The sequence below is a fragment of the Protopterus annectens genome, chromosome 1.part0, assembly GCF_019279795.1.
Source record: "Protopterus annectens isolate FY-2018-M chromosome 1.part0, PAN1.0, whole genome shotgun sequence".
NCBI classification, from domain to species: Eukaryota; Metazoa; Chordata; order Ceratodontiformes; family Protopteridae; genus Protopterus; species Protopterus annectens.
In genome coordinates, this window is record NC_056725.1 from 1,800,887,131 (window position 1) to 1,800,910,872 (window position 23,742).

Genomic DNA, 23,742 nt, shown 5'->3' on the forward strand with positions numbered 1-23,742 from the left:
ATGAAGTTTCATTATGGCTTTTGTATCTGATGAAGTCCATTGTGGGACGAAAACGCGGATGTTTAATAAAGCGTTCATTTTGTGGAAGAGAGTGTGTGGTGAACTACAGCTTCTCAACTCCTTTTTGGACTCCTTTTTTTGGATTTCTTGGTTTTGGTGAGGGAGTTGACCGTATTGTGGTTTACATGTGGACGTGAGCTAACCTTTTCGATTATCCCCTGCTTACTCCTTATGATGGGATAATTTTTTACCAAAATATCCTTTATCACCATACTGTCAGTTATCAAACTGGTAATAAAGGCACACTTAAAAGCCTTCTGATTTGGGGGTGTGGTTGAAGTCTGGGTAGTAGAAAGCTCAGTCCACTTATTTCAATTCCCATTGTTGTGGAAGGTAGCCTTCTTATTTTCAAAATTGGATTAAATACCTTTTCTTCTCACTTACTCATGACTTCATACATTAAAGTTGTCAATGAAGTCATTTGGATACCCTTTTACTTTAAACACGTCCTTCAGCCTCTGACATCCATCCCAAAAAGTTTCATCAACTATCACCAAATCTTGCAGCCCGAACAAACTGTCCCTTCACTACTGCTCTTTTGACTTAATGGATAAAAGCTGGAAAAGTGAAGGAAACTGTTAGAATAAGTGGATTTTCTATATATTTCAGACACAAACATCTGATTTATTATATCTTTCATCAAGAGGATATCGACGTTGGCAATCTGGTCGTTGGGACATTCATGTGTTTTTAACTGAATTTTCCTTTAAGCACAGTTCTGGTGCCTGTATATCAAGGCTCACAATTCAAAATTGTTACAGCTGCAAAAGTGAGCTGATAAGCTGGGGAAGTAAGCCTGCCTGTGTGACCAACACAGTGTATCATAGTATGCACTGGAAAAAGTAAACAGAAGCAAGTCATTGAATGAGAATCTTCCAATTGTTTTTTTTCCCCCGAACAGTGATTACTGGAGAAGACCCCAACCAAAGGCCCATCCTTGACAATAGATCAGCATTACACTAATGTCCTTTTATTGAACCATGCACACAATTCTTGCTTCCATTCACTTGGAAGGTACGCATTTAAGCCAGACTTTAATTACTTTTAAATTATACATGAAAAAACTACATTAAGCATAAAAACAGGTGCAGACTCCTCCTTAGGAACATTTAAAGCTAATTTGCAAGGGCAACCTGTCAGTCACTGATAACCAGTTTCAAACATCAGGTGAAGACTGTAGGTGAAGGATACCTGAAGACGTTCTGAGACTACATGGAAAGAAGTTAATCCTTCAAACTCATCATTCATATGCACACAGAAGACTGTTTAGAAGATAGCTACTAAAAAACAAGAGACTGTTAACAACGAGAAATATAAAGTGACATGCCTGTCAAAAACGGAAAGAATCCCCAAGTTATGATACCAATGTACATAAACAAAAATGAGCAATGAAAACATTGTCCCCTCATGATGCAATCTTCACAAAGACACAGAATGCACTGTGGATTGCATCAGCCTTGTCTGAAAAACAATGTAATATCAGCAAGATATGCACCATCAGGCCAGTTTGGGACATATTAGCGACAATACTAACCAGTTATGACTGATGCAGGGACAACAGTATTGCAAATAAAGACAGTGTGAAAAACATTTTATTTTCAGCTTTGGGTGAGGTTATGGTGGAACACATTTTGTTTTCAATTTTGGGTGAGTTTTCCTTTATCAGACTGAAAATGATGACAAAAAAAAAACTTATCTAAAAGAACGGAAAAAAATAATCAAACCAGGCTTCATAGTGGAGACAGACACTTAATGCCACCCCCAACTAATAAAGGGGGTTAAGCTTGGTTACTAAAGAAAGCTGCAAAAGCACAAAGGCAATGCACTGTGTGCAACTTTATTACAAAGAAACAGCCCTACAGCCATCAGCAAATACACAGCTTGTGCTGTACTTTATTTTCTTACTTCACTACTTTGTCACGTAGGCAAGAACGACAAAACAAAAGGGTGAGAGATACTCGTCTTATCAATGGAACTGTTCAGTCATAAAATGTCTTTCCAGAACACAGGAAATCTGTTAACATAAAGATAATTTGCAAAATGTTGCTTAAACACAGCAAATTACCTACACTACATAAAATGAATGCGGAGGATAACCTAAACCAAAACCTGAAAGTGAAGGGGGTTATGATGTCAAAATACAAGTGACATATAACCAGAGAAAAAAATGCACTAAACTTGCAAACTGGGTATTGAATTGTATAAAGCAAAACAAGACTCAAGAGCCCTCATACACAACGTTCAAATGATAGCAAATTCAGAGGAAAACTTTTTTTTTGTCTTCTCTATCAGCCCAGTGGCCCCTCTTCCTGTTCCCAGCTGACGTAGTCATTCCTCCATCGAAGCATAAGCCATCTGGCCTAATTATTCCCTGGTGAGGCAAGAGTCAGATGTTAGGAAGTGGGCCAGTCACCAAACCCTGCAAACTATAGTTTCCCAACCCCCCTCAGCAGCCGGCAAGTTCTACTATAGCTACTGTGGGGGAAGTGCATGCACAACCTCCCGACCAAGAGGCACACTGCTGCAGCAATATACCTGCAGGAATCACCAATGAAGTAAGCCAAGCTTTACCCTTCTCCCAACATGGGTGAGAGCCAGTGTTGACTGCTAACTCAAATCATTCTCCCACCTGGTCCCCTCCAGAGCCTGTGCTACTAGCCAGACTCTGGTCATCTGTGATGTAATCAGGGCTTTATCCCTCTGCAACATGGGGCCAGGCATTCTGTGGTAAACTGTTAGCATTAATTAGAACGTGACGAACAATGCTCCCTGCATGATAAATGACAGCATTCTAATTTCTGACTTACTGTGTGAATTGTTCCTTGAACAGTACTCACAATCAACAATTTCAGCAATGCACCTTTCCTGCTCAAGTACATACCTTCATACTTGTGATGGTCTTGTTGATCTCTTCGGTATCGCCCACAGTAACAATGTTGGATTTCAACATCTGGTCAATCAAGACCAACCAGTCTGCAAGTTCAGTGGCAGTCTTGTCCAGATCAGTAGGCATGCCGCTTCCAAATGTTCTCGGGGACATCATAGTGGACTCTGATGCCGGAGATGATGACATTAAAGAGACTAGTGCTGGGGAAGGTGATGTCATACTGACTGCTGCTGAGGTAGGAGTGAATGGCATCACAGTGACTCCAGATGGTGCAGGTGACGTTAAAGAAACTACTGTTGTGACAGGTGACATCAGTGTAACAGCTGCTGGCCCCTGTGAAACTAGTGTGACAGTTTGGTCTATAAAACAGTTTGAGGAGAAGAGAAAAGAAAATGGTTACAGTCTAAAACTTCGCTTAAAACTATGCAGTAAAAAAAGAATTACAAAAACATACAACACGTGTGTGTGTGTCTTTATATATATATATATATATATATATATATATATATATATATATATATATATATATATATATATATATATGTGTGTGTGTGTGTGTGTGTGTGTGTGTGGATAAACACACACACATCATCATCATCACACACGACAAAATCCTGAGTGTGGTTAACTAACATGTCCTCACACATCAATACTGCCTTTACAGCATATACACAAGTACAATTACAGTCAAGCATTAAACCAGTCTGGCTTTCAGAAATCATAGCAATGAATAAAAAAAACACTTCAATAACTAAGCTTCTGGCTTCAAAACTGCTAAGAATTTTATGAACTGCTACTTGTAGTAGAGAGCTGTGGCTGGGTAATATGATTACCTGAATCAGACATGCATCACGTTTTTTTGATAAAGTACATTTTAAATGAATGCTTTTTTCATCAGTTAAATACACACAGTCCCAAAACTTTTCAACTTTAAGGTGTATTGTCTACATCAAGTGCTGAAAATTTCCAACACTTGTGTACCTGCTACAGAACCTTACATTATGAGGGAGGGAGGGTGGCATAATGGTTAAGGTGTTAACCTTGGAAACACAAGGTGCAGGGTTTGATTCTCACATAGGGTAATTGGCTAGGCTTAAAATGTCCCACAAGGGCAGTTAGCCTAGTACTAATCTATGAACCTATGTTCACTCAATGACAGAAGTTTTAAAAAAGAGGTACCAATTTAAGTATTTCTTTTCCCATCCACTGTACCTGCTGACCATCTAGCTACCACTAACATCCATTCATTCTCCACCATCAAAACTTCAGATATTCATATCACAGCTGTCATTCTGGCCTATCACCTTCCAAGTGGTTGATGAGGGCCTGCTACATTTCACCCTGTGGATGTGCCAGTTTTTCTCCCATACCAGATAAAGGCTGCAACATGTACAGAGCTTGGCAAAGCCAAGAACAAGTTCCAGGAAAAAGTGTTGTTGGCTATTCTACTCTTTCACCAGTAGGCACCAACATTAGAGACGGCTGGTCCATTTCATTTTCCCGAAGATGGATGAGCCAACATTGGCTGCTAACATCCTCCCCAAACCCAGCTCCTCCAACTTCCAAGATGTTGATCTCAGACTGTCTGGGTCACAGTAATATGCCATGGAGGTGGGTTGCCTTTAATAACCTCATTTCTAACACAGCATTGCATGATTACACCAACAGTGTTCTGAAATTTAAACAAAATCGTTTCAGTTCGGAATCAGACACATGCTCCCAACTACTGAGCAAGGCCTGCTGTCACTACAAGAGGGCAATTATTAACAGTACTAGTGAAACAGGTTAAGAAGCAATCCCAGAAAAGATGTTTAAAGAAATGATGGCTTTGTGTGTAAAAAAATAACACAGCAATCTGTAAACATCAAGGTAAGCTTGCTATGTGGTACAAAGGTAGGATTGCCTGACAACCTCTTAGACATCCTGGGTTTGATCAGTTATCTAGACACTGGGGGAGTCTGCTTGGAAGGGAAGGGAGTGATCAGGATAACCCTGCTCTCCTCTTTGGACGGTGTGGGGTGAGCATATGTTTTGGGACAAACAGGAAAATAATGAATATACAGTGCAGACTAAGCAATCTGCTGGGATGCATTTGGTTTACAAAGAATTTAGGCTACTCTGGGGTTATATCACTTGCACAGGCAAATGATACACCCTCATTACATCCACTGCATTTCTAGCCCTTGATGTCTATGAAGGTCTGTAAAGGGCTTAGGGCTTAAAAGAAAAAAAGCAGCAGTGGTTGCCTGGATGACAGTGTTTCTCATCACAAAGCACTTTTCCTTCCCATGAATCTGACCACCACCACCCCCCCAGCCCAAAATACAAGGAAAGCACAACCTAAGTATTTCTCCATGTTTCTCGTCTGTACCAAACTTGCAGTCTCCCTGCAAACCATTTTGACTTCTTATGAAGTTCAGCTATTTGATTCTTTTACTCTGTCACAGCCATACCTCTCACCTTCTTTGGTCAAGAACTCTGGACAAAGTTAGAGAGTTCCAAGATGGCTGCACACTGAGCAACAGCTTGTTTTTAGCCCTCCCAGTGTGAAAAAAGAAACCCAGCAGAAAAGGCCAGTAGACTTGTGTTTATGGATGGATTTCAGTAACTCACTACTAAGTACACTGCCGGAAAGCCAGGAATAAAGAAATACAGAAGACCTGGAAAAAAAATCAGCTACAAAATGAGAGGAAGAAACACTGACGAGAGAGAGTTCTGCAGCTGCTCAGCAAAAAGTAATGCAACCTTTAGACACGACTTCCAATAACCTACAGGATGATACAAGACAACTGCATACAGATCTGGTACAACAAAACAGAGTATATTAACACAAACAACAAAAGGCTGGAACAAATGGAAGAAGTTTTAAACATATTCAGACGAGGTGATAATGCTGCAAAAATCAGAGGTCGAAATAAAGAAAAGGCTAGCTGAATAGGAGACTGATCAAGAAGAGATGTTTCAAAAAATAATAGAATTAAAGGACATAGCATGGAGGGAAAACTTGAAATTTTCAGCTATACCAGAGAAGCTGAAAGGAACAGACTGCATTAAATTTATGAAAGCACAAATAAGCAACTGGACTGGTATTCCAGAGCAGGATTTATTATTTTAATGAGAAAATCATGTCTATGCTCCAAATCTAGGTATAAGAAAGCAACCTAGACCTTTAATAATAAAAATGCAATCCTACCAGCAGGAAGAACTGATCTTTGTCAAAACTGTGTCAGGACAAAATACTAAAAGTAGGAGACAGCAGAGTGTTTGTGGAGAATGATTACTCATTGTACACCAGACAAAAGAGAAGTAAATTCATCCCTCTATTCAGAAAATGCAAAGACACAGGTGTGAGATTCAAACTGCTGTATCCAGCAGTCTTCAAGGTACTCTTCCCTGGACAGACAAAATCATTTTTTGATGAAGTGCACGCTAAGGAGGAAATACAAAAGTTAGTCCAACAAAAACTGAGATGTAAAGCAGGAGGAGATTCGGATTCTTGCTCCTCTGGTAATAAAGCCCAGAGAGTCTGCACCTGTGAAACCTTTTCCAGTATTTCAATGGAAAATGTTGGAGAGAAGGAAGGGAGCACAGGAGTTGACCAGAAGAATCGAGAGTATGCTGGAAATAAAGCCGAAACAGGATCTGGGTGATGGAGAACAGGAATATAATCAGTAACTTAATGTTGGATTACAAATTATTAATTATATTTGTGAAATATGACAGCACAAGAAAATCTGGAAACACTGGACTTCTTCAAAATTTGTTTGCTGAGTGGGGGACTCAAGTATATGAGCTACTTTATGTCATTAATGTTCAGAAAAAAGCTTTGGGGAGGGGGAGAGAGGGGAGAACGCTAACTGTAAGTAAAGAAAACCCTTTCTTTTCTTAATAGTACTGTATATGTGTTGCATAGTTTTCTTTGCATGCTACTTTTTGGATGTAATGGGGATTGTAAAACAGGTGTTTTTATTTTTCACCACACTTCTCTTTTTCTTCTTGTGCAGTTTTGAGAAACATAAGACAATGTAACGAGTACCAAAAGAAAAAAGAAAAAGCGAGCCTGATTAAGGGGGGCATGACAGATTTCAAACTGATGTGCTTTTTTCATTCTTGGATGGGAAATGACTGATTAAGGACCTTTGCTTTAAGAGAGAGAGCAAGTAAATGAAAAAAAGAATACTGATTATTATAAGGGTTTCATTCTAGCACTTGCAAATATGTATAATAAGCAGCATTTCTTCAGCTGTTTTCATGCCTCCATGGGCACAATCTGATAAAGAGAAACTGGAGACAGTCTGGTGGAAGGGGATTGGCTGAAGGAAAACAGAGAAATTGGTTAGGACATAATGTTCTCTGAAAACAATCTGGTTTTCCCAGGTGTGACAGCTTTAAAGATAATACAAAACCAGTTAGACTTGAAGTTCTCTCAGTTTTTTTAAATGCAATGGTGATACTAATATAAACGGGTGCTTTTGTTTTTTTGTTTTTTTTTTCTTGTTTACCCTTCTCTCTTTTTCTTTGTTCAGTTTTGAGAAATGTAGGCATTGCAATGAAAAAAAGAATGAAGAGGGGAGGAGATGGGGGGGGGTGGGGAGTGGAAGGGTCTGATTAAGAGAGTATGACAAAAGAAAAAAAACAGTGTGCTTTTTTCCCATGGTTGCATAGGGGAATGACTGGGTAAAAACTCTAGGCATTACCCAGTCACAAGTTTATTACATCACAAGTTTATTACAGAGCATGTAAATGAAAAAGAATATTGAATACTTTTTTCTGATAAACAAGAAACCCCTTAGCAGTTTTGTCTCGTTTGCATGTCACCAGAAGACAATTTGATAAAGAAAAATGGCTTGGAGAAGTTGTTTACTGAAAGCATTCAAGTGTTTTTTCAACTGGGAGAGTTACATAGATACAAAAAATCAAATCGCACTTACTAATAGCACAGGCTTACACCATGCATCTTAGCATGACTAACCACCTTTCTTTTAGGTTAACTTTAGCCTGACTGTGTAGCTATCAACTTAAAACTTATGTTCTTATTAGGAAGGAAAACTTCAGTATTTGAAGATGTACATAGTTCTGTGTGCTATTGTAAAGTTCATAGATTTTTAGGAGGGTTTTTTGGGGGGGGTTTGTTCTATTTGAGGGCTTTCAAAACAACAAAAAGTTATGTAAAATGTGACATAGGAGCAAATGGATATGACACGAAACAACTGTATAAAAGACCATCCTGCCAAACAGTATATACATGTAACATAAAAGTTGGAACTAGACATTTAGCGAAAGAGCACTTGTACATAAAAAGTGGTGATAACTACATAAGAAAATGATGACTTCTGCAATGTCTTTCAATCTAAATGGTCTTACAGACAAATGTAAAAAAGAAAGAGTAGTGAACTACATTAAAAATGTAGAGTGCAAACAGCTATGCTACAGGAGACACACCTGGAAAGAACTGAACATGTGAATTTGATAAAGAAAGGTTTTCAGGATGGTTATTCAGTGGAATATTTGGGGCAAAGGAAAACAGGAGTACTTATATTAATTGCAAAAAGAGTTCCAATAGTGATAGAAAAGGAAAAAAGATAATAATGGAAGAAACATAGCAAGTACTCAAGTACTACGGGGCTACTGGCTAGGGGGGAGGATTACACTGGCATGCATTTACATCCCCCTAAAACTGCTACAATGGAACTCAAGAAAAATGTGGGAGAAATAATCAGCTTTCAGCAAGGAATACTACTTGTAGGTGGAGACTGGAATTTGGTTTGCAACAGTGAAGGTGTGTCTGGGGGTCTAGAAGGGAAAATATAACAAGGGTGGGTAAATTTTTGAAGAAAGTAATGAAAATGTTTGCCATGGAGGATGTGAATTCAGTACTAGGAGTTCGGAGTGAATTTATATATTACCGAGATACAAAAACTGGGCTAGGCTAGATAGATTTTATATCTCACAGGAACATGTGCATTTAATTGAAGGTCTTGATACGCACCCAATAACTATTTCAGATCATGCACCAATAATAACTAAACTAATGCAATGGAATGAAATGAAAATGAGACACTGGCACTTTCCCACCTACCGGCTGAAATGAGAGGAATTGAAGGAATGGGTAGTGGAATTAATTCAGTACCTGCTAGAGAAGACAGATTTATCTCCTGAAAACATAGCTAAGGAGAGGGATAAAATTAAAGTGGAGTTTAAAACTAGGTTGAAATTAAAAGAAAGGGAGATGTGGTTAAACAGTAACATGAATTATTTAGACAGACTGACAAATGTTAAAGCATTGCAAAATAGGGGGAATCTCTCAGAACAAGAACAGGAACAACTGCAGAATACTAAACAGAAAATAAGGGATTACCTCAATAATATGCATGAGTTTAGAAAGATTGTTGTTAAGCAACTGTTTTTTGATAATTCTAGAGCACAACAACTCAGGCAACAAAACGTGGAAAGGGCAGTCACCGAGCTTAGGGAGCCTATAACAAGGAATATAACAAAAGACTCTGTAGAAGTATTAGAAATATTTTGGAAATGTTATGAAAATTTGTATAAAGCAGAGAAATATGGAAATCAACAAAAGGTACAAATGGAAATGTTTATGGAAGAATTAAATATGCCAAAGTTAGAGGTACATGAGGTTCAATTACTAACAGGATAGGGAAGGGATGAGATAAAAATGGCTACTTATAACCAAGCTACAGGAAAGTCCCCAGGAATAGATGGTATTTCTGTGGAATCCTGGAAGTGGAGGGAAAAAACTGATAAGGATCTGGAAGGTTTTAACAGTATTTTAATAGAAGGAGAATTACCAGCATCTTGGAGGAAGGTGGTGGTGACGGTAATACCTAAAGAGGGTAAATGGGTGGATTAGTTTTAGAAGTTTGTCTGATGATGAACTGTGAAAGCACTAACAATAGACATTTCTTTGTTTTACCATATTCACGGACTGAGTTTTATGCCTTCATCTAGCCGTGGTTTGGTTCAGCCATGATTAAAAAGTGTTTATGTCTATAATGGCTAAAAGAATGGCAAAAGTAATACCAAAATTGATAGATATGGATCAGTGTGGCTCTGTGGACAGGAGGCAAACATTTGACAATATTAACACAATACTGATGATCCAGAGGGAAGCAGAATGTAAGGAAGTACCACTTTTATTGGTGGGTCTTGATGCAGAGAAAGCATTTGACAGAGCAGACTGGGACTTCATGAGCAGGGCAATGGAAGCATTTGCTTTCCCTGATACAATTACAAGGTTGATTAGAAGAATGATGGATCAGAGGCACAAATTAAAGTGGATGGGGTCCTCTCCGATAATTTCTGCTTGAGTTGAGGAACCAGGCAGGGTTCTCCATTTTCCCCTTTGCTGTTTGCATTACATTTTGAACCACTGGCAAAGAAAATAAGGGACTCAGAAATTCATGGATATAATTGGTATGGTAGTCAGGAAAATCTGGCTTTATTTGCAAATTATATTACTTTATACATGACAAAGGGACATTACAGTGTTGTGCAACATTTTAAGACAGTTTAAAATCTTCTCAGGATACAAAATTAATGAAGCTAAAAAGGCAATAGTGGTAAATTATGTATCCACACATGAATTGGTCCAACAGTATCTACATTTATGGGACCATGATAAAATGAAATATTAAGGAGTATGGATTAGAAGCGACTCTGTGGTGGCAGCTAAGGATATGTGGAAAGAGACAAAAGATAATACAAAAATTGAGAAACTGGGTTTTGTTACATGGATACGGATACTAAGATACAAGCCATTAAAATGTTTTCAGTCCCTTTAGTCTTATACACAGGTCAGGCAAACTTTCATCAACCGGAGAAGTTGTGAACAACAATTAAAAAAGAACTGAAGGATTTTATCTGGGAAGGGAAGACAGCAAGGGTCAAGTGGGACAAGCTGATTCTACCAACAGAACAACAAGGACTAGGATTACCTAATTTGAGGGGGTATTTTAGAGCATTTAAGGCTCTTATACATAGCACAAGCAGAAAACTATAATTCAAAGTGGAAAGGAATGATGCTGACAGAGGGAGGAAGCTAAATAAATAAGGAGAGGTTGGTATTTTGGATGCAGACTCAAGAAAAAACAACCAAAATCATACAGAGTATTATATTCATAAAATAGCAAGGAGTATTCTAAGAACCAAACCAGCACGAGAATGGAGAAAACAGATTTTGCCAGTAGGGTTGACTGTGGTCAGGGATACAGATAACAGACAAGAGGGGGCTGGAATTTGTTGGAGAAAACTGGCAAAGGAACCAAGGTATTGGGAGCAAATAACTAGAAAGGGAAACATACCAGAATGGGAAGAGGCCAAGAATTTATTTGGACTACAGGTTAGAGATTGCCTTCCCTATCAAGGATTGATATCAGAGTATAGGCAAAGAGAAAGAAACAGGGGGATCCTAAATGAAAGAACAGCACTGGTAGAGCTTTTAGTAGAATCTAGAACAGAAGCTGCCATTAAAAAAGGAATAATTAGTAAGGCATATAAAATACTGTATGATAATTATAAGAATTAATCAGAGACACTTAGAAATGATTGGGAAGAGAGATTGGATAAGCAATTCACAAAGCCAATGGGGGGATACATATATATCTCCCAAATATGCAACAAAGTCTAGAAGATTTAGGATCTTTGCCTGGAAGTGTTTATATAAGTATTTTTATACCCCAAGTAGACTCCAAAGAATTTTTCCTCAGGTGGACAGCAAATGTTGGTGGTGTGACGGGCAAGAAAGAGGTAGCTAGGAACATATATTTTGGAAGTGTGATGAGCTGGCAGACTTCTGGGATTCCCTGTGGATCACTCTGTCAGAGATGCTGGGTAAGCAGATTGGACTGACTGGGGTGATGAATTTTTTGAGTTATGCTACAGAATTGGAATTGCGTAGACAAAGTAAAACGTTGATGAGTCTAATTATGGTGGCTGCAGCCAACTTTACTAGAAGTAGCGAATATAGTAACAGACAAAATAACTGAAATTGGGATCTTTAGAAAAGGGAAGGAGCAAACTACATAAGAAAAATGGGAATTGTGGGAACAATATATGCAGAGCAGGGATGAGGCTTAAGAGGCAGGATTTAACTGCGCTATATAATGCTTACCTGACAATGACTGGATGGTTTACAAGTGATGTGTAATGTTTACAACTACAGTTGTTTCAATGGTGTCTATGATGTAAATTGTTTGCAACTAAAGTGATATTTAGTATGTGTTTGTTTATATAAATAAATATAAGATTACCCTTGTCAATTTTAATAAAAATGTTTGAAAAAAAAAATATGGACAAAGTTTAAATCAAGGTTGAGAAAAGGCCCAAAGCCAAGGACGATTTTTAAATGCTACTCTAATTCACTTACTAAAAAGTTAATAGACAAGTTTTTCATCAACGTGAATTTTCTGAATATTAAGTAGTATAAAACTGAAGTCTGGCATTACTGACTGACTTTAATCCCTAGTAATTTAACAGAAAATCAACATATTTATGACAGAAGGCAAAATTAGAAATGCAAAATCAGGGACAGTTGAGGGGTATGGGACTCTCAGTATCTGAAACATCACTTCTTCCACTAAAGTAAGTTCTGCCATCTTGACTTGTTAACCACAAGAGACTGAACAACAAAAGCAAGAATGACAGGAAAACTTCACTCTAGTGTCAGAGGGGTTCCTACATCCACAACAAACAAACTTTTATAAAAGCATGCCATCTTTCTACAATCTTTTTCTAAAACAAGAAAAAGAACACAAGCGTTTAGCAGCATTCAGCTAACAAAATTATTAAACAGAGTCACTGAAAAGAATCTGATATCCCATGTAAAGTTACTCAAAAGCATAAATTTGGGGTACCGCCTTTTCTGTCAACTGCAAGAGTGAAAAGAATGAAAGGAAAACAATGTTGTGGGAACCCAGTGCACTTTGGAAAGCAGCAGCCAATGCAGAATGGGAACAGAGAGTTTGACCAAGTCTTTGTAACATAAGAGATAAAAACAGTTGCACATTTTGGCTGTACTTTTGAATGTAACCGTAGGAGTAATGATTTTTTCCATCATCATCAAAACAAAGTAATGTACTCACCATAACGGTCCATCTGAGTAGGTAAACTTCATTTGTCAGCAATCCTGTGGGCTTCGGATCCGAGCCGGCAGCATACCAAGCAAAAAGATCTGAGCTCCAAGCTCCTCCCCTACCCATACTACACTGCAACCTCCTTCCAATCCACAGATCGAGTTTGCCACTCCACACGTGACAACCAACAAACTAAAACCTGAGATCTCTGAACCAAGGACAAACATCAAGCTCATGAACTCCGGACATCGAGCTCAGCAGAAATAACCGCCAAGGTCAGGGGGAAGGAGGGAGGGACGGTTGCTGACAAATTAAGTTTACCTACTCAGATGGAACATTATGGTGAGTACATAACTTATTTATCTGATGTAGTTAACTTCACTTAATAAAAAAAAAAAAAAAAAAAAAAAAAAAAAAAAAAATTTTTTTTTTTTTTTTTAATAAAATTTTTATAAAATTAATTTTTTATAAAAAATATAAAATTTTTTAAAATTATTAAAATTTAATTTAAAATTTTTAAAAAAAATAAAAAAAAAAAAGAAAAAAAAATTTTTTTTTTTTTTTTTAAAAAATTAAAATTAAAAAAAAAATTTTTTAAAATTTTAAATTTTAAATTTAATAAATTTTTTTTTTTTCCCCCCCAAAATAAAAAAACCCCAAATTTATTAAAAAACAAAATTTTATAAAATAAAAAAATTTATTAAGAAAAAAAAAGGAAAAAAAAATTATTTAAAAAAAAAAAAAAATAAAATTTTTTTAAACCCAATTAAAAAATTTATAAAAAAAAAATTTTTTTTTTAAAAAATAAAAATAAAAAATTTAAAAAAAATTTTAACCCATTTTTTAAAACACCAAAAAATTTTTTTAAAAAAATTAAAAAATTTTAAAAATTTAAAAAAAATTTTTTAATTTTAATTTTTTTGTTTTTTTTAAAAAAAAAAAAATTTTTTTTTTTTAATATTTTTTAATTTTTTCATGGGGTTTTTTTAAAAAAATTTTTCTTTAAATTTAAATTTTATAAATTTTTCTAAAAAAAAAAAATTTTTTTTAAAAAACCCAAATTTTTTTTTTTCCCCCTTTTTTTTTTTCCCCTAAAAATAAAATATAAAAAACATTTTTATTTTATTTTTATACAAAATTTTTAAATTTTTTTTAAAATTTTTATTTCACCAAAAAATTTTAAACCCCTTATTTTTTATTAATAAAATTTTTTATTTTTTTTTTTTTTATTTTTTAAATTAATTTTTTTTCTTTTTTAATTTTAATTTAAAATTTTTACTAAAATTTAAAAATTTTTTTTTTTTTTTTTATTAATATAAAAGGGGAATTTATTTAAAATATAAATTTAACATTAATTTTAAATATTAAATTTTTTTTATTTTTTATATACATATAAAATTTTTTAAAATAAAAATTTTTTTAATATTTTTTTAAATATTTTAATATATATAATAAAAAAAAATTAAAAAATTATATATTTTATATTATAATTATTAATACAATAATAAAATATTTTAACTTAATATAAAAAAATTATAAAAAAATTTTTTTAAAAAATATTTTTAAAAATAAAATTTTAATAAAAATTTATATTTTTTTTTTTTTTTTATATATAATATTATAATAAATATATAATAATATAAATACATTCATATAAAATTTTTAAAATTTAAAATTACATTAAAAATTATTAAATATATTTAATATTTTAAAAATTTTAAAAAAAAAAAAAAAAAAAAATTTTTTTTTAAATATTTTAAATAAAATTTTATAAATATAATTTTTAAATTTAAAATTTTTAAACATTTTTAATTTTAAAAAATTAAAAATTATTATAATATATTAAAATTTAAAAAAAAATTATAATTTTTAAATAAATTTTAAAAAAAAATAAATTTCTTTAAAAATTTTAAAATATTTTTTTTTAAATAAAATCTAATTTTTAAAAAAAAAAACTTTTTAAATAAAAATAATATTTTTTTTAAAAATAAAAAATTTTTAATTTTAAAAATATAAAATAATATATATATTATTTTTTAAAAAAAATTTTTTTAAATATATATTATACCCCAAAAATATAATAAAAAAATTTTTTTTTTTTTAAATTTTTAAATATTAAAAAAAAATATTAAAAAATTTTTAAAAATTTTATAAATAAAAAAAAATTAAAAAAAAATTTCAAAAAAAATTTTTTAATTCCAAAAAAATTTTATTTTAAAAATTTTTATTTTTAAAACATTTTAAAATTAAAATATAATATGTTTTTAAAAATATATTAAAATAAAAAATATTTTAAAAATACAAAATTTTTAATAAAAAAATTTTTTTTTAAATAATTTTATAAATATTTTTTTTTTATAAATTAATATATATTATTAAAAATTTTTCCCATTATAATAAAATTTAAACTAATATAAATTTAAAAAAAAAATTTATAAATGTTTAAATTTATATAAAAAAAAAATTTTTTTTAAAAATTTTTTTATTTTTAAAAATTTAATAAAAATTTATAAAATATTTACACAAATAATCAAAAATTTTTAAAACAAAAATAAATTCTTTTAAAAAAATTATAAAAAACCTTTTTAAATTTTAAAATTTTAAAAAAAATATTAATAAATTTTTATATATAAAAATTTTTATATAAACATATATAAAAAAAAAATAAAAATTTTACTTATAAAAATTTAATATAAAAAAAATTATATTTAAAAAAATAATTAAATAAAAAAATTTTTTAATAATATAAAATATTTTTAATATTAAAAAATAAAAAATTTATATAAACTTTTTTAATATATATTTAAAAAATTTTTTAATTTAAAAAATAAAATTTAAATTAAATTAAAAAAAAAAAAACAATATATAAAATTTTTTTACCAAAATATAAAAAAAAAAACCCTTTTTTTTTTTTTAAAAAAAATATATATAAAATTTAAATATATAAAATATTTATAAAAAATATATTTTTTAAAAATAAAATAAAATTATAAAATTTTTTAAAAAATAAAATATTAAAAAAAATTTAAATTACTTAATATTATAAAAAATAAAAAAATATATTTTTTAATTAATATTTAATTAATTTTTTTTAAAATTTATAAAAAAAAAAAAAAATTTTTATAATATTTTATATTATCATTTTAATATAATTTAAAAAAAACTTTTAAATTTTTTTTTTTAAAAAAAAAATTTTTTTTTTTTTTTTTTTACATTTTTTTTTTATAATAAAAAAATTTTTTTAAAAATTTTAAATAAATTTTAAAATTTCATTTTTTTTTTTTTTTTTTTTTTCATTTTTTTAAAAATTTTTTTTTTTTTTCCTTTTTTTTTTTTTTTTAAAATTTTTTTAAAATTAAAAAATTTATTTTTTAACATTTTTTTTAAAAAAAATTTAATTTAAAAAAAATTTTTTAAAAATATATTTAAAATTTTTATTCAAAAAAATTTTATAAAAAATATTAAAATATATAAATATAATATATATTAAAAAATTTTCATAAAATTTATATAATAAAAAAAATTTTAATAAAATAATAAATTAAATTTTTTATTTAAAATTCAATCATAAATAAATATTTAACCCCAATATATTTTTAAATATTTTTTTTTTTAAAAAAAAATATATAAAAAACAAAAAAAAATTTTCATATTTTTTTAAAAAAAAATTTAAAAATTAAAAAAAATTTTTAATTTAAATAAAATAAAAAATTTTTTTTTTAAAAAATAATTATATATATTTTAAAAAAAAAATTTTTTTTTAAAAAAAAATTATAATATTAAATAAATATATATAACAAAAATTTATTTTTTAAAAAAAAAAAATAAATATAAAAAATATATATTAAAAACAAAAAAATTTTATAATATATTTACAAATAAAAAAAAATTAATATAAAATATTTAATAATATAATCCAAAAAAAAAATTTTTTAATAAACATAAAATAAAATAATATATAAAATTTTAAAAAATAATATAAAATAAAAAAAAAAATATATATAAATTTTTTAAAATTTTAAATATATTATAATTTAATTTTAATTTAAAATTTTTTATAAATTTAAAAAATTTTAAATAAATTATTATTTTTTTTATCCAAAATTTTTAATTTTTTTAAAAAATTAACAAATTATTTTAAATTTTTAAATTAAAAAAAAATATAAAAATTTTAAAAAATATATAAATAAAAAAAATTTTAAATATATACAAATTATATAAATTTTTTAAATAAAATAAATTTTTATTTTTTTTTTTAAAATTAAAAATTAAAAAAATTTAATATTTTTTTATAAAAAAAAAATAAATATAATAAAAAATTTTTAATTATTTTTTAAAAAAAAATTTTTTATAAAAAATTAAATATTTAAAATAATAATTATAAATTATTATAATAATTTTTAATTTTTATAAAAAAAAATTTATATAAAAAAAAATTTTTAATTTTTTTAAAAAAAAAATAAATTTTAAAACTTTTAAATAAAAAAAAAAATAATATAATTTAATTTTTTTTTTTTTAATTTTTAAATTTTTTTTTAAATTTTTTTTTAAAAAAAAATTTTTTTTAAAAAAAAAATTTTTTTTTTTTTTTTTAAAATTTTTTTTATTTTTCTTTTTTTTTAAAAAATTTACAAAAATTTTTTATTCTTTTTTTTAAAAAAATTTAAAATAATTAAAAAAAACAATAATTTTTTTTTCTTAATTTTAAAAAAAAATTTTTATATTACATTTAATTACTTTTTTTCAAAAAACAAAAAATTTTAAAAATTTTAAAATTAAATACAAAAAAAATTTAAATTAAAAATTTAATTTTTTTTTTTTTGGGATTTAAAATTAAATTTTAAATTTTTTTTAATTTTTTAATAAAAAAATTTTTTTTTTTTTTTTTATTAAAATTAAAAAAACAATTTATTTTTATAAAATTATTTTTTTTTATTATAAAAAAAAACCAAAAAAAAAAATTATCTACAACAAATACCCCAATAGGTTGTATAAATAAAAAAAAAATTAGAAAAAAGGGGGGGGGGGAACCGGGACTGCAACAGTGAATACACTTAACATCTACATTTATGGTAAGTGTACACAACTGTACTATGTTCTTGTGTTTCACTGTTGCAGTCATTTTTGGGGAGAAAAGCTATGGTTGGGGGGTGGAGCTAAACAAAGGCTATGAGGCCCCGCAGAACTGCAGTGGCAAAACCCCCCTGGATTTAGAGTAAAGGGGTTGTAATTTTTTTTAAAAGGGTGCACTGAACTCCAAGTAGCACCCTAAAATGTCTTTGGTTGGTCCCCGGGAAAAGGGAAAATGGGGCCCCCGGTTGAATGTGGCCTAATGCCCAGGCACTGGCCGTGAAGAAAAATGCAGTGGCCTATCCACTTTGAAATAGTCTGCTTGAAGCCTTTTTTTGATCCTGCAGCATATGCCACTAGTTTTTTCTGTCTTTCTGAAAACTTTGGGTTTGTCCAAATAGAATCTGTTTTCTTTAAAAAAAAACCCCTTTTTTTTTTTATTTTGGGAAAAAATTGGAAGTATTTTGGAACCCCCCCTGGCAATTAGGTTTTGGGTTTTTCCCCGAATTTTATAAAAAAATAAAAATTAAGCCTGAGCCTGAGCCTTTAAATTCTTGAGAAGTTTTCAGGGGAAACTTTTTCCAAAATAAAACTTTTAAGAGTAGGTGGTAAAAAACATGAGTTTTTTAAGTATTGGGTCCCTGGGAATTTTTTCTCCTTGGGGGCCTTTCCCCCCTTTTGGTGAAAAAGGTGGAAATTGGGGCCTTTTATTTAATGAGAAAATGGCGGGGGAAATTTTTAATTATGAAAAATAGGTTTGTCCGCATTCTTAAATTTCAAAATTTAAAAATTTTCAGCTTTTAATTCCCGGCTGGTTCCGCCAAAATTTCCCTTTTCCCCAAAGTTTTCTAGAAGGCCTTTGGCTTCCCAAAAAGCATCCTCCAGTTTAGAGGGTGGTTTGTTGCAATTTTTGTGGGGTTTGTTGAGTTGGGTTTAGGATTGATTGTTTTGCTGGGCATAGGATTTTAGGTAAGGCCAGGCTGGGCATTAGAAATTTAAATTTTGGTCCTCTGGGGGGCCATTGGGGAATCAGAAGGGGGAAGGATTTTTTCCCCTTGAGATTTTGGGGGCCCTTTTTTTTTGGGGTGGCCAATTTTTTTGAAATGGGTTTTTTTTCCCGTTTGGGGCCCCGGGGGGTTTCTTGGCTTGAATAAAACCATCGGGGCAGTTTTTTGGGTTTTAAAATTTAAAAGGGGCCCTTTTTTGCCCCCCAAAGGAAATTTTTTACCTGGGTTTTTTTTTTTTGGATTGTCCCTACGTAATCTTTCTTTAAAGCCTTTGTTCTCGGAAAGGGGGCCCCGTGGTATTTTTTTTCCTTTTGTCTGCAAAAATTATGGTCCGGGACCCCTGGGGCGAAAAGAAAAGGGAGGCAAGAATTTTGATTGGGTTAAATTGGGGACCTTTGCTGATTGCTTTGGGCATGGGGCCCAGGCAAAACCCAAACCCAACCTTTTGCCCGCTGGGAGAAGCTGCTTTTTGTTTTTTTGGGAACCAAAATTTTAGAAAATAGGTATTTTGGGTTCCAGGCTTTGCCTTTTGGGTCCAAAAACATTTGGTAAAATTTTCCCTCCCTTTTGGGGATTTTTGAATGGCCCCATGCCGGGGGTGAGATTTTTTGGCCCTGCCCTTTTTTTTGGCATCTGGAATTTGCCTTGGCGGGAGGAAATGGAATTGTATTTAACCTTTTGAACCCTTTTTCCCGGGGGAAAGTCCAATTTTAAAAAATGCTTTTTTTCCCCCCAAAAGGGTGTAAAAAGTTTTGGGCAGGGTTTTTTGGGGTTTTCCTTTTTGGGTTTTTGCCCTTTTGGAAAAAGGACCCTTGTTAGAAAAACCTTGGCGGGATTGTTGGGGTCGGACCCCCAGGCGTCGAATGGAAAGGCCCAAATTTTTTGACCAGTTCTCTAAATAGGGGGCTGATTGAAAAATTTTGCTTTTAGTTTATTTGCCTTTTTTTTTAACACCCCTGCCAAACCCAAACAATTTCGAAAGGTGTTAAAATTTCAAAATGTCCAGTTTTTTTCCTTTAACCAAGAGCCCTAATAAAACCCGTCGCCCCCTGGGACCCCCCAGTCAAAAAATTGGAGCTTTCCAATTGTTTGCAGCAAAAACCTGTTTCCTTTTTTCGTTTAAATTTTAAAATTTTCTTTTTAAAAATTTTAAATTGCATTTTGAGAATGAAATCAAAAGGCCCTTATAGCCGGTGCAGAGGAAATTTTTTTTCCCCTTTCCTGTAGTTTGTGGGGGGGTTTTTTTTGGGGGAACCCAACCCTTTGGGCCCCTGAAAAATAGTTTCGGGGTCTGGCGGGTTTTAAAAAGGTTTTAAAGGGGGAAACCCTTGTACTGTCGGTTTAACAAGGGGAGGTAAATCGGGGTGATAGTCTGAAAAAATCTAAATTTCCCTAATCTAACCTTTTTAGGTATAAAAAACCCCCTGATTTTTAATTCTAAAAATCTTGGTTTCCCCAGTGGAAATGCTCCCTCATGGTATGCAAGGTTTCCCCAAAGAATAGTCCTCAGGAGGGAAGCTGAAGGAATAGATTCTTCAGCATCAGAATCCTCATAGGGGGGGAAAAGAAATTCCTGATCAGAAAGAATCGGGGAAAAGGAAACCTGATCTGAAGATTCATAGTCTGTCTCTTGCCTAGGCCTCTTATCAGGAGGGGGTGGGAACCCTGATCAAAATTAAGTCTTGCCATTTTGAGCATCTGTTTTTGGGCATGGAGGCCTGTCCATTTGGGGTGAACTTGTTTCTTTGCTTTAAAGGTGCTTTAGTCTTTCCTTTGAAGCTGAAGTGGGTTTTGATTTTAAAAACCCCCCCGAAAGGGTGTCGGGCTCACCCTTGGGTTCCGAGGCTCCAATCCTTTTGGGGGGTTTTTAGCGGGCCCGCGACTCGTGGGGCGGGGCTGCGCCCCCTAAAGGGGGTTAGGGGTCCGTTTTGGAAACCCCGGTTTCCCGCCTTTTTTTTGGGGAACTCCGTTGGATGGTTGCTTTTTTTCTTTTCCCTTTTTGGAAAAATCCGTTTTGGTTTGGTTAAAACCCCCGACAATAAAACCCCGGTCGGGGAGGGAAAATCGTAAGTAAAGTCCTTGGGTATTTTTTCCCCCAAAAAACAATTTAAAATTTTTGCAGGCTGGGCAAGAAAAAGTTTAATGGGGGAAACTTTTTTGAAAAGGGGGTTTCTCCCAAAAAAATTCCCAATAAACTTTCGGCACCGGGAGCAAGAAAAAAGAAAAAGGGGCCCCCACTTTTTTAATGAGACCTGGTCGGGGGAAAAACCCAAACCCCGGGAAAACTTTGGAATTTGGCCCACTGGGGGAAACCCCCTTTTCCAAAGGCAAGGAAAAAATACCCAAATGTAAAATTTACGCCCCCCCCCCCCCCCCCCCCCCCCCCCCCCCCCCCCCCCCCCCCCCCCCCCCCCCCCCCCCCCCCCCCCCCCCCACCCCAAAAAAAAAAAAAAAAAAAAAAAAAAAAAAAAAAAAAAAAAAAAAAAAAAAAAAAAAATGAAAAAAAAAAAAAAAAAAAAAAAAAAAAAAACAACAAAAAAATTTTTATTAAAAAAAAAAAAAAAAAAAAAAAAAAAAAAAAGGGGGAAACCACGGGGGAAAAACCCAAATTTTTTAAAATGGGGCAAAAACCCCAGGGGGAAAAACCTAGAAACCCCCAAAAAGAAATTTTGGGCCCCCTTTGGGGGCGGGGGTTGCCATAAGGGGAAAAAGGCCCCTTAGGGGAAAATTGGGGGCAATTGGAAACCTCCTTTAAAGGTTCAGGTGGCAACCTGCCAGCAGGACTACCCAAATGTATTGACTGCAACAGGGAAACACGAAGAACATCAAATGTCATCCAGGGAAACTCTAGACCAGAATGCAGTAGACGATGCCATAGAACGCATAGAATGAGCATGAACTCCTACTGGTTCTGGTAAACCAAGCTCTCTATATGCTTGTAGGATACAAAGGGAAATCCACCTAGTGAGAGTCACCCTTGAAACTGGTTTCTCTAGAAAAGGCTTAGCAAAGGAAACAAAAAGTTGATCAGATTTACAAAAGACTGCCGTCCTGTGCAAATAAAAACGTAACTGCCTGTGAACATCCAGCAAATGAAGTTTGTATTCCCCTTTGTTCTGAAAATTAGGGAAAAAACAGGCAAATTAATAGACTGATTAATGTTGGTCTCAGAAGCAACTTTAGGGAGAAAAGATGGATTAGTCCCGAGAGACACCCTATCCTTATGAAACAACAGATACGGGGGTTTCATACAAAGAGCCTGAAGCTCTGACACTCTCCTGGCTGAGGTGATAGCTACCAGAAAAGCAGTCTTCCATGACAAGAATTTTAAGTCAACTGATGCTGAGGGCTCGAATGGAGGTGCAACTAAGGCCTGAAGAATCGAAGTCAGATCCCACAGCGAGGACGGACTCCTAATAGGAGGTCTTACAAATTCTGGCAGCAGCGAGAGAGCCTAAATTGTCTTCTACATGGAAATGGGAAACAGCCACCAGCTGGATCTTCTCTGTGGAAGAGCTGGCTCCTTGCTGGAAGATATGAGACAAAAAAGTCTAATACCACTGGGATCAGCGCGGTAAAAGGATCCAGATTTCTCTGTGAAGGCCAAATGGAGAAACGTCTCCATTTGCTACAGTAAATTTTCTTGGTAGAGGATTTATGTGCCTCAACCAAGACGGATTTAGCAGAGGAAGAGATACTGGGAGTCCTAGCAACTAGGTGAACTGGAGCAGCCAACCTGTGAACTTCAAGCTGTCCAGGTTCGGAGGAAGCATTCCCAAGGGATGACGAATCAGATCTGGAATGGGATCCAAGATCCAGGGTGGAGCTATGAGATGAGACCGCAGGCAGGGAAACCAGACTTGACGAGGCCAGAATGGGGCTAGGAGGATAATTCTGCTCCCCAACCAACTAGCTTTCTGTAAGAATTTTGTCATGAGCGGGAGCGGAGGATACGCATAAAGACCACCGGGTGGCCAAGCATGAACAAGAGTGTCTCTGGGGGCTTCCCCCATTGGGAGAATTAGAGCAAAAAACCCACTGCACTTCGCGTTGGATGGCAATGTGAAGAGATTGCAGCAAGGCTGACCCCACTTGAGGAAGATCTGTTCTGCTACTCAAGGGTTCAGACACCACTCATAGGGAGAAAGGATAGTTCTGCTCAATTTGTCTGCCAAGATGTTGGACCGACCTGGAATGTGCGTTGCTATCAGAAAGTGGTTGGTGGAGATCGCCCATTCCCAAACTCTCATGGCTGCTTGACAAAGGGGATAAGACTTGGTTCCCCCCCTGTTTGTTGATATACCGGACCACGGACATATTGTCTGACTGGATCACAATAGTTCCCAGAGGAAGATGAGCATGAGTGGCATGCAACGCTAAAAGGACAGCTCTCATCTCTAGAACATTTATATGCAGAACGGTCTCGCTCTGAGTCCACGTGCCTTGGACAGTCCCGCCCGAACAGTGCCCCCCCCATCCTAGGTGGAAGGCGTCCATGGTCACAGTGGCTTGGGGTTGGGGCATAACAAAGGGGCGTCCCTCAAGCAAATCCCAGGATCGAAGCCACCACAAGAGAATTTCTGCACACACTGCTCAAAGGGATCGGAAAATCTAGAGGTTAACGTAG

At 33.0% G+C, this 23,742-nt stretch overlaps 1 protein-coding gene across 3 annotated transcripts in view; it reads right to left on the bottom strand.

Annotated features, from left to right (window-relative positions):
- Positions 1-23,742, bottom strand: part of UTRN (utrophin) — a 4,744,936-nt gene that overhangs the window by 2,147,405 nt on the left and 2,573,789 nt on the right. For all 3 annotated transcript variants that reach the window (XM_044069601.1, XM_044069592.1, XM_044069610.1), the window contains one exon: positions 2,942-3,306. In XM_044069601.1, coding sequence (XP_043925536.1) covers positions 2,942-3,306 — 365 coding nt within the window. The remainder of the gene's footprint in view (positions 1-2,941; positions 3,307-23,742) is intronic.